Below are 10,986 nucleotides of genomic sequence, written 5' to 3'. Positions count from 1 at the left end.
AAAAGGATTAATAAAGAGAAGTCTAAGTCTAAAAGCCATTAACACTAAAATAATATATAAGATTCACTATAACTAAACTAAACTCAAACGCTACTATAACTGAAAACAATGTATAAAGAATGATATAAAGATAGAGATTACATCTAGCACATAAATACATACACAGTTAAAGAAGCCATAGACAGTAAAAGAAAGAAACAGATTATCCTCTGGTTACCTTGGACGAAACCAATTTTGAAGATCGTTTAATTACCATAAACTTTATTTTCGGCTAAGACCCGGGCAAATCCTGTCTCGATTAGGTCAAATCGTTAGGTTTACTACTTGTACCAACTTGTAAAACTTTCATTTACAACAACAATATTGTATGTGATTTTCTTTATAAAACGAACACCACCAGCTGGTTGGTTGCAACTTTTCTGATCGATTGTCCCCTGCATCCTTTGAATGGTACTGGCCGTTGCCTAGGTGCTAGTAGAAGCCAATTCACCCCGCCACGCCTGCCCTCAGCAGTTAGCAGTTAGCTGTCTTGTTGCCTTTACTATTTGAAAGGTGAGTAAAATTTTAACAACAGACTCCATACCCAGTTTCACCACTGCAAAGAAGTTGCTTAAACGCTAGCAGAAGCCTTCATTTATCACAACGAAACCCTTACGGCGTTCCCCAGTGGCTGCCAAGCGGTCACTTGATAAAGCTATGGCTACCGTTAGCGAGCTAGCGTTAGCTAGATGTAAAGCACACTAGCTAGCTACGGTAACTTTGGAACTAACTTTGCTAACCAGCTAGCACTAAGGGTAGTGTCGATGTATTGATGTTGGTTATTTACTAATTTTTAATAGCACAACGTGGTTAGCAAATTTATGATTATTAGTTAACCACATCTTTCTGACCATTAAGCTTGCGTGGGCAAAAGGAATGTAAATGGTTGTTCTATTAAAAAAAAAAAAAAACTCGTTTGCTCCTCCTTGTCAGACATTTTAGGAAAAATGGTTAGCTGGAACACATTTTTTTAACCCCACATGAGGGGTAATCTTTACGGACTGGGAATAACACTTGCGGCACTGACTGTGGACATTGCAGGGAATTGCCGCCAGATAGTTTTCGTTGCATGTTTAGTTCCTCGTGATTACATTGCAGCAGATCAAACATAGCTAATCATCTTGCAGATTTGCATAGCCTCAGGTGATGCATTGTAACTCAGCTGTTAAAGTGTGAGTGGCTGTCTAAACTGAGGTAACGTTTGCTAGTCTAATCTCTAAGCTTGTGACTGCTGGTCCTTAAATGACTTGACATCATTGTTCTAAATCTAAAACATCTTTTACAGGGGAACTCGAAGACAAGAGACGTTCTCATAGATGAATTACCACAACAACGGGAGTGATGAAGTTTGAGGAAATGTTGCACTTTGCCACATCATTGCAAACGGAGTTGTGTTCTACGGGATATCATGTGGGCCAAATCGCTGTTTAGGACCAGTACTTTCACTATTGAGGAAAAAGTTCATCATTCACAGATGCAGCTTCATCGAACCTAATGTATGACCATGGATCAGGACGAGGTAACATTCAGAGGTGTTATAGATAACATAGTGCCAGTCACTGTTGATATGGATTGTTCCAGTGTTCAACACCAGAAATATTTGATGGAACTTGTGTGACTATTTCAGTCCACACTAATTTTTTACATTGTTTTGTTATTTACAGATATTTTTTTGGTCCACTGGCCACATTGTCTGCCAGCCATTCTTACTTTCTCATCAGCTGAACAAGCCTAAATTACTAAAGATTTACATTTAAAAGTGGCTATTGGAGTAAGCATATCTGGCACACACAGCCAATATTCCTCAGTATTTGGATGGTGGTTGTAATTAATATCAGGTCTTTAAGCCATTTGTTCCACAACAGCAAGAGCATAGACCTTTCGGTGTGATGTTTAAGTACAACAGGCACGTGAGACCTGATACCTAGCAATATGTTGAATGTTGTTGGAGCAGTTGCTGGAGTAGTTTAAATGCTGCATGGGGGGTCTGCTCAGGTTACAAACAGTAGAAGGTACAGCATTGAATTTAGCAACAGGTGTTTAGTACTGGCGTGGCACTCTGATGTTCTGTCCCTCTGTGTGTCACACAAACAGATCACTTTTCAGTGAGACTGACAACCTTGATTGACAAAGACTTTTGTTAATTCTGTAGTTTGTAGGATAGTGTGCTGTATCATTTTTTTGGCAAAAGTAAGTAATCCACCAGTTAAAAAACAAAAAGCTATAGCAGTCTGCAACAACATAAGGGAGAAAATGTGAGTATAAATAGCTTTGGAATTGTATCAGCTTTTAGCTTAATGACACTTTAATGTAATTAGAAGCAGTATACCCAAGGTAACAAATGGACAAATAAGTTTAATTTTAGATGCAACATGGTTGGCCACAGTACTGAGAGGTATTTAACCTTGTAAAATCTTAAAAGCTGCAGTTTAATATAACATTTTAACACTTTAGTAGTGTTAAATATATCTTCTTACTAAACATTCAGGTCTTCCTTTGGGTTCTCAGGTGCGGACAGAGCTGGACCAGATTTCTATGCGACTTCAGGAGGATGGTTTACCTCCAGGGGCCAGTGTGGAGGAGCGGCAACGCCACCTGTGGCAGCAGCTGCTCGCCAGGGAGGCAAATCTTCAGGCATCCACCCAGGAGCTGCAGATGTTACGTACCCAGCAGGCCAGTGAGATGAAGGAGGTAAACATTTTGGTATCTTGAGTTTAATTTCACCAACTCTAACACTGCCATTGTTTTCTTGACCCAATTGTGCATGATGGAAGGATCCTAAGCTTCCAGTCTAGTGTGAAATAATACTCGGCATACATTTCTGAAATGAAACCAATTGCTAAAAATTGTATGTAAGTCGCAGCTAAATTACTTTTGGATTTTTCTCTTATTGTCTGTCAGGTGGAGAACTATGTTGCACATATTCGTGGGCTACTGGAAGAACGTGAGTTACTGACCTCAGACTATGTGAGAGACAATGAACACTTGCGACAAGAGCTTCACCATATCCGACAACAACAGGGTAAATTCAGTCCAGATTTAGTGCAATGTTGGCATTTTTACCTTTGGGTTGTAGCCTAGCATGGCTCACAAGAGCCCCTTAGCTTAGATAGCTATTTCAAACACAATATTGCTTACAATTTTTATTTGCCGTGAATGTTTTGTAATTGTGTCTGTGAATATACAGTATTAACACATGCTTTCTTTGATTTTTTTTTCTCTTGTGTTTATGCTAAATCTGCTGCCATATAGACATACTTGTACACTATTTTGTTGTTATTTAATCTTGTCTTCAATGTAATTTTACAGTCCCACCGGACAAACTAATTACCAGTGAGAACTCCCCTTTCTTCTAGAGAGCCAGAACAAGGAGCTGGCGGAGATGTTGGCTCAGGAGGACCTCGGGGAGATGGGCTTAAGCAGCCCCAGTGAGCAGGTGGCTTACTTGCTGGTGGAGAGGGCCACACTACTGGAAAGGCTGGAGGCTGCTGAGAGGAGTCTGGAAAGTCAGAGCCTCACTGGCAACTTAAGGGAAGTCCAACACAAGGTAAAGGACTGACCTACGCACATCAGGACTGATCCTTAGAATGCCAGTTCTTTATAGGAAAGGAACAACCAAGTCCATTTTAAAACTTTTCAACGGCTAATTTAGCATGTACAGTGGTGTAGTTTTATTTTCATAATTTCAACTGTAAATGTAAGTTTTCTCGCAAGAGTGCACAGCCTCCTGCTATCTGGAACAATGAATGTACAGTCTTCAGTCATATTGAATTTTCAAATTAACCTGTCCAAAGGCATTATAGTTTGAGTGGAATGTAATGGTTAACTATCCAAGGCAAATACAGAAACCATATAAGTGTGGTTAAGTAAGTCTCTGTCTCTCTGTGACTCTTGAACAGGAGCATATTCGCTACACGATGGGGGAGGAGCTAAGGCAGCAGACAGAGGATATGCAAAAAAATGCAGATAATGTGACAAAGGTAAGGTGACTGTTATTGTGCCTTTGCTGAGTTGCAGTTCTGTATACCTTCAGATTGAATTAAGTTTGTCAAGAAAAAGACAAGCTAATATTTCCAGTTAAAAGACAGGGATACCATGTGATAGTTATGTTGTGTCTGTTGTGATTTTGCACACACGGGTCTTTCCTCTCAGCAGTGTTCATCCCAGAGTCCATGGAAGAAGCTGTTTGGGCTGCGCAGGTCTGGTCAGAGCAAACACAATATTACCCCTGTAGGTTTCCACCTCACAGCATATATTAAATAAGTAACTAACACTGAGGGTGTGGTAAAGAGGAATCGCCGGCTTGTTTCACAGTGGTACAACGTTTTGAAATGCATTTCACCCTGACAATGTGCCTTGTTATCTGCATGACCAGAATGATGCAGACAACATTGCTTGTCTCATTAACACATTTGTGAATGTAATTCTCTAACAACTGATGAGTACTTGGAATGGGTTGAACGGTAATGGCATGTCACAGGTAACGGCATGTGTACTTTTTGTCCCACTGGTCTCTCTATGCAGGTGAATGTTGACAAACAAGATTGTAACTCATTGCCCTTGCTCCTTTCCAGGCCTTTGAATGCATGTTTCTTACAACAGCATGTTGGGCCACTTGCATCTCCAGTCTAACTCAATCGTCTTTCCTGCTGCAGTCATCACACTCTTACCATCTACACTTCATTCCTTTACATCAGGCCCACAGTGAGCAGATTTCCCAGGAGCGAAATGAGCGGCAGCGGCTGGAGCGGGACCTTGAAGAAGCATCTAGAAGACTGGCAATGGCTCATCAGGACATCCGCAGACTCACCGATGAGCTGGATGCTTCCAAAAACAACAACCTAGACCTAAGTGGTATGTTGCAAAGAATTATGTTACAGCATGTATCCCCTCAAAGAATTGAGTCTATCTTAAACTTTGATGCATTGTTTCTAAGGACTTTATACTTAAACTCACAGTTTTGTATATTGTTTTGCACATTGTTACAGAATAAACCTACACATGATGGCATTGAGTAACCACAAAGGCCTACACATGCAGCCCCAGTCCCTGGTCTAACCAGCTGGTTACCTCCAACCTTAAATATTTTAATATCCACAACTGAAACGTCAATATTACTTGTTGTCAGACTACAGATTTGGCAATATAACAATTTATTTTATTTATTTTCTAATCTGTTCATTTTTAATGTGAAGCTGGTGTGTTCTAGCCAACTGCAGGACGTCATTAACAGGATATGAGAAGAAATGTTTTTAAAGGTGTGAATGAGAAGAAAGCATATAGAATTAAAAATGTGCTTATGATCTCAGGATCTGAGCTTCAGGGAACGGCCCAAGAGGTAGAGAACCTGAGGAAGGAAGTGGAGAAACTGAAACACTGTGGTGAGACAGACTTGGGTGTGAACTTAAAAACTGCAACAATGTGTTACATTAACGCCAGCAACATTGTTTGGAGATCTTATTTTACTATTAAAAAATTCTAGTTGGCTGAAGAGTTGTTAATGTTAGTAAGGTTGGATACTGTGTGGATATTACTGATTCTGAAAAAAATATAAATTGCTTCAACAATCTTTTTTCATATTTAGATTTATTTCAATCCTTCACATTCTTTTGAATTTAGTTTCTGTAAATATCAGTTACTGCTAGAGACACTACCTGATTAGGAAGTTGATTTTCAATAGATTTATATTTCCCTCTTCATTGGCTCTCACATTTGAATGGGGCATTCTAATATTCCTCTTATAATTATATTAGGCTGGAGTTCAATGTTAGTGTTCCTTTTCCCCTAATACCCCTTTCCTCCACAATGATCTGGGTTTGGCTAAATCTTTGACTTTTCTGAGGAGAATCAGTCAAATCTTAGAGCAACCACATGCATCCATGGTTGGCAAAACATACGGCAAGTAAACAATCTCACATAACCAGACAGATGCAGTCCTAACAGAAAATCCCATAAGTTAGGTAAAATGCTTCATGTGGTTTGCTTTAAAGACTGAATAAGCACATTTTGAACATTTTGTGTTCCTTAACAAATCCACCATTTTGAAAAAATTGACCACCTTCCCTTGTGTGTGTCTGTGTCTGTCTGTGTGTCTGTGTGTCTGTGTCTGTGTGTATATTCATGGTTTTGTCATTTCACAGATATGAAGAGGTTGCAGCAAGCCAAAGAGCAAAATGACAGACTAGATGTGGAAACCAGAGATCTGAGGCAAAAAGTCCGTATTTTAGAGTCTGAGAAGAAAAATCTCCTGGACCAGGTTGGTATTTTACTCATTTTCTGTATTAAAATAAACTCATAGTGTAGTTGCAGCAGCTAGGCATTGTATGATGTTGTGTTTGTCCAGTTGGCAATAAATGATCCAGATCAAGATGTTGTAACCAAAGAGGATCGAAAGGACAAGAGCGTTAGCAGCAAACCACAAAACAATCTGTCTGGCTCGTCAACCCATGAAAACGATCACATTCACAAACGGTAAATATATGAACTGCATTCTGGTTAGTAGTGTGATCAGTGACAGTTGACATTCTTTGAGACTCCCACCTGCTCTCTCTGACAGTAGTTGTCATCTTTCTGTCAGGTGTTATGAGGGGATGGAAGACAGGCTTGTACAGATGAGGGAGTTGCAACGGCAACTCCAGAGGCTGCGCAAGGAACAGGAGGAGCTGGAGGAGAGGAATGAGGAACTGGAGGCACTGCTAGGGGAGGCCCAGAATGCTAGCAAGGGGGAGAGGCATCGCCACGAGGGTGAACTGGAGGGACTGCACAGGAGGGTAATGCTTAGCACTAACTTGCTTAAAAAACATTTTCTTAAAGCTACAGTGCGTAGTTTCTGTCACCCCCATGAGGAATTCTAAGTAATAACAGCAAAAATGTTTGTGCGTCCTCCTAGTTTCTCAGTCATTCATTAATGCTAGTCCTTGACTAAAAGACAGTATATTTTATTCTGGGAACGTCTTGGAAACCTTCATCTCTGTAATGGTTGAGTAAAAATCTTAACTGGCCGATGCAGATCAAAGGCCTGGAGGCAGAACTAAAGAAGCAGGATGTCCAAGAAAAAATGCTGAAGAACGGAGAAGAGGTCAAAGCCACCGAGTCCTACTTACAGCTGGTAAGACATTACTCACTTTTGAATATTACTAATGTTTCCTCTGATCTCCTTTCACAGTAGTGTGTTAACACAGCAAGAACACTTTGGCATTGTTGAACTCAACTACACAAGAGGTGCATCTCTAATACTTAAAATGTCAAATGAAATGAGTTTTAATTGATTTTTGTTTAATAATACAAAAATCAATTCAAACTAATTTCTGCTAATAAGCAGCAACAGGACAATTCATTGGACAACACAGGTATAGCCATCCTCCTGTGCTGCATAAAAGCAGAGGAAACTGTAAAAAGCATCCCAAGTTGGCCCAAAACAATCTCATTTAAATCCAAATTCAATAAAATGGAATGGAAATATGCCTTGACCATCAGCCTGTACATCAGAAGAGTATACTGTATACACCTCAAATTTCACGACTCAGTGCAATCTATGAATGGTCAGTGTTCTCTGTCACCGTGTATGAAGCACCTAAGGGACAGCAGCCAGGAGAGGTTGGCTCTGCTAGAGGCTCGTCTGACTGAGGAGAAGGACTGGAGGAAACAGCTGGAGGTAGACCTCAGTGCTGCCCAGGCCGCCCTTAAAAAGAGCAAGGAGGTAAAAACCATGTGCTACATATCCTATGCTTTGTCTGACAGAAAGCAATAACACCACAGCTACACATATATATTAAAATTCAATGTACAGTTCAATAGATGTTAGTCCTGAATTAAAGAGTTGTTGATGTATTATTTTGAAAGTACAATATGTACAAACCTATTACAAGCCACACACAAACTGTATCAAATTCCCTCATTCTCTTAACCAAAGGCTTTACAGATTGGTGAGCGAGAGCTGAAGAAACTGAGACTTGAAGTCAACAGCCTTCAGACAGAATGCCAACAAGGAAAAACTCTCATCAAGAGCCTCACCCAAGTCAAGGGGGAAAAAGCCGTTCTGGAGGAAAAGGTTTGTTCCTTTTACAAGTTGGCTTGCTGTTGCTGACACCTTGTCAATCATCGTTTAAAACAGAGATCTTCTAATTTTTTTATTGATTTTCAAACAATCAAAATGTCTTGACATGAATGTATCAACTATAAATCGGCCTATTTGTGAAACACAATGATGATAGACATACTGGCCTACAGGTACGGTAGTCCCTAAGGTATCCATACACATACAGTTCATCCTAAGAAGTCACACTGTCGCATGTATGTATAACATTAAACATGATTTATTAAATCATGTAAACAATTATTATTTTAATAGCTTGGTATTTTATGGCCAGAAAGGTATCGAAAGGCTTTAGACCACCCTACAAGTTATTGTAGGCCCAATTTAATATGCAACTTCATTGTATACAGTATATGCATTAGGAGGTCCCTGCTCCATCTCTCAGTTAAGGGGTCTTTGGCTTAAAAAATGTTGAAGACCCCTGCTTTAAAACATTATGAAACTGGGAAAAACATTCTTGCGACAGAAATAGGGATCATTGAATACAGCAAAAGAACTCAAATTAAACCTGACACTTACATGTCAACATTTAATTTACAGCATGTGTCCATTGACATTTATGCTACTAAAGTGAGTAGTGCTGTTTTTTCTTCTCTGCCTGACAGGTGGCTCAGATGGAACGGGCCCACAGCCGGCTGCAGAGTGAGCTGGAACACTACAAGGACAGTAACCGGACCCAGGAAGTCAAGAGGGAAAACAGGCTTCAAGTTGACCAACTGCAAGAGCAGGCTGACCGGCTAACTGCTGAACTTAGCAGTCTCCAGACAGCACACAACACTTTGAGGTTGTTATCAGTCAAAAGTTCACAGTAAAGAAAAAGTGTTTCATGCATGCAGTAGTATTTTTTTCAAATAGATCACTGTTGGGAGATAAATCATAGCATTATTGCAGCTGGTACTATTATCATGTATCATGACAAGTCACAAAATAGGACTGGAACACCAGAGCTCACTTGTTTTGCATGAATGTGCAAATGTTCCAGGGAGGAGATGGTTTCTGAGCGGCTGCAGACTGCTGAGCTCCAGGCCAAGCTGAGCTGCAGTGTTCAAGAGAAGCTGACAGCTGAGGGGGAAAGAGAGAGACTGGAGCTTGAGATACAGCGCCTCAAAGAGCAGCTCAAGTGGCATCAAGAGCAGCTCTCCTCAACAAAGGAAGCACTCATTGGCAGCCAGAAGCCAGCTCATGCAGAATCTAGGCTTAGTCCAGTGGACAGGACCAAGGATGAGGGCTTGGATCAGGTAACTGGATTACATGTCCATTGGTAGGGTACTTTGTTTTTCAAAAAGGTTCATATGTGAAATCATCTTTTATGACTGTTGAGTTATTTATATGTTCAGGAATTGGTATACCAGGGTAGAGTAGAAAGAATGTCCTTGAACATTACAGCCCTGGTTCAATGTGCTGCTGTCCAGCTTTAGTGTACTTGATTAAGGCGCTAGGTCCCCACCAGTGCAAAGACTAAAGCAGTTCCTAACTTTTAACCTGCTTGTAGAGGAAGGTGAGCAGAAAGAGAATTTCCTCTGTCAAATTCATGTATGATTCATATCGTGTGTGTGTGTGTGTGTGTGTGTGTGTGTGTGTGTGTGTGTGTGTGTGTGTGTGTGTGAGGGTGTGGGTGTGGGTGGGGGTGGTTGTGGGGGTGTGTGGGGGGGTGTGGGGGTGTGTGGGGGTGTGGGTGTAGCTCATATATGTGAACCAGGAGCTGAATCATCTGCAGACAAAGCTGGAAGAAGAGTCTCAGCTGGCTTCTCAGCACCAACTGGCCCTACAGGCTCAGGTCAACGAAGCCCAGGCACGCATCAAGGTAAGTACTATCATAACACACCACACACCCCTAATATGCCCAGATAACCACGCTATTTCTGCAGTTTGATTAACAAAAAAAACAAAACACAACCCTCTAATATTTACGGCCTCTTTTGTATTCAGTAATTTTGAGTTTCAGTTTATTACATAATTTTCTTTTCATTGATTTACTTTGGCCTATGCAGCAGCTGCATTATGCCCCCCATACACAATGTGTTTAGGAATTTCTAAAGCTCGGCCTGTAGCATTTCTGGCAAGCTTCCTCTCTTTTTATTTATTTTAAATGCTGATGATTAACACAAAAGCTTCAGGTCTCCCAAACCCCAGTGGTGTATCATTCTTCATTAATTAAAATGATCAAGGCACGAGTGATTGGCTTAATGATTCACAACAGCCACAAAAAAGCTTAGCTTACCTGTATTTATCGGTATTCCTCTTCAGCGTAAAGACATCTCAATCTTGTCTCTCATTCTCCCTCTTCAGTTCCAGGACTCTGTGCTATGCCAGAAGGCAGAGGAGGCTAAACAGATGAAGCAGGACCTGCAGAGGGCCCAGGGCCTGTTCACCTCAGCAGAGAGAGAGCTGCGCTACGAGAAGGAGAAAAACATGGACCTGAAGAGACACAACACCCTGCTGGACCAGGAAAAACTCAAGGTTGGTATTCACTCACAGCAGTTGAGATTTCTTGATTGCTTGACATTTATCACTTAATCATCATCCTAATCACTCTCTTAGTAGGGCTGCACGATTATGGCCAAAATGATAATCACGATTATTTTGATCAATATTGTGATCACGATTAATTATCACGATTATTTGTTGATTTTATCCAAAACATATTTTATTGTCACATAGGCTATTTATAACTGCTTTCACATCCATATTATGCTACATTCTTATGTTGAAGTTGGATGTTGTAAAGACATACAGCTGCAACACATGTAAATGAAAATTAGCTATCTGAAATAAATAGCGTAGGATTTATGTTTTTTTAATGTATCTCTGAGAAAGCTCCTTCACTTGTTTTCAACAATAACTGATTAAAA

General features: G+C 40.5%; 1 protein-coding gene across 6 annotated transcripts in view; it reads left to right on the top strand.

Moving 5' to 3' along the window:
* Positions 1-402: 402 nt before the first annotated feature.
* ccdc30 (coiled-coil domain containing 30) overlaps positions 403-10,986 on the top strand; it is a 16,687-nt gene continuing 6,103 nt past the window's right edge. The window contains exons 1-19 of one of the 6 annotated variants that reach the window (XM_032522116.1): positions 403-552; positions 1,325-1,558; positions 2,548-2,730; positions 2,941-3,061; positions 3,396-3,586; positions 3,939-4,019; positions 4,192-4,269; positions 4,737-4,893; positions 5,349-5,420; positions 6,180-6,295; positions 6,383-6,510; positions 6,617-6,809; positions 7,049-7,147; positions 7,610-7,738; positions 7,952-8,089; positions 8,740-8,918; positions 9,117-9,372; positions 9,816-9,938; positions 10,424-10,594. In XM_032522116.1, coding sequence (XP_032378007.1) covers positions 1,538-1,558; positions 2,548-2,730; positions 2,941-3,061; positions 3,396-3,586; positions 3,939-4,019; positions 4,192-4,269; positions 4,737-4,893; positions 5,349-5,420; positions 6,180-6,295; positions 6,383-6,510; positions 6,617-6,809; positions 7,049-7,147; positions 7,610-7,738; positions 7,952-8,089; positions 8,740-8,918; positions 9,117-9,372; positions 9,816-9,938; positions 10,424-10,594 — 2,436 coding nt within the window. In that variant the 5' untranslated portion in view covers positions 403-552; positions 1,325-1,537. Of the gene's footprint in view, positions 553-1,191; positions 1,212-1,324; positions 1,559-2,547; positions 2,731-2,940; positions 3,062-3,395; positions 3,587-3,938; positions 4,020-4,191; positions 4,270-4,736; positions 4,894-5,348; positions 5,421-6,179; positions 6,296-6,382; positions 6,511-6,616; positions 6,810-7,048; positions 7,148-7,609; positions 7,739-7,951; positions 8,090-8,739; positions 8,919-9,116; positions 9,373-9,815; positions 9,939-10,423; positions 10,595-10,986 lie in introns of those variants that run through there. The other 5 variants (XM_032522118.1, XM_032522117.1, XM_032522120.1 and 2 more) reach the window with 5 other exon arrangements.

Source organism: Etheostoma spectabile, chromosome 7, assembly GCF_008692095.1.
Source record: "Etheostoma spectabile isolate EspeVRDwgs_2016 chromosome 7, UIUC_Espe_1.0, whole genome shotgun sequence".
In the NCBI taxonomy this organism is placed as follows: Eukaryota; Metazoa; Chordata; class Actinopteri; order Perciformes; family Percidae; genus Etheostoma; species Etheostoma spectabile.
The sequence above is the reverse complement of the archived record's forward strand: the minus strand, read 5'-3'. Positions and strand labels throughout refer to the sequence as shown.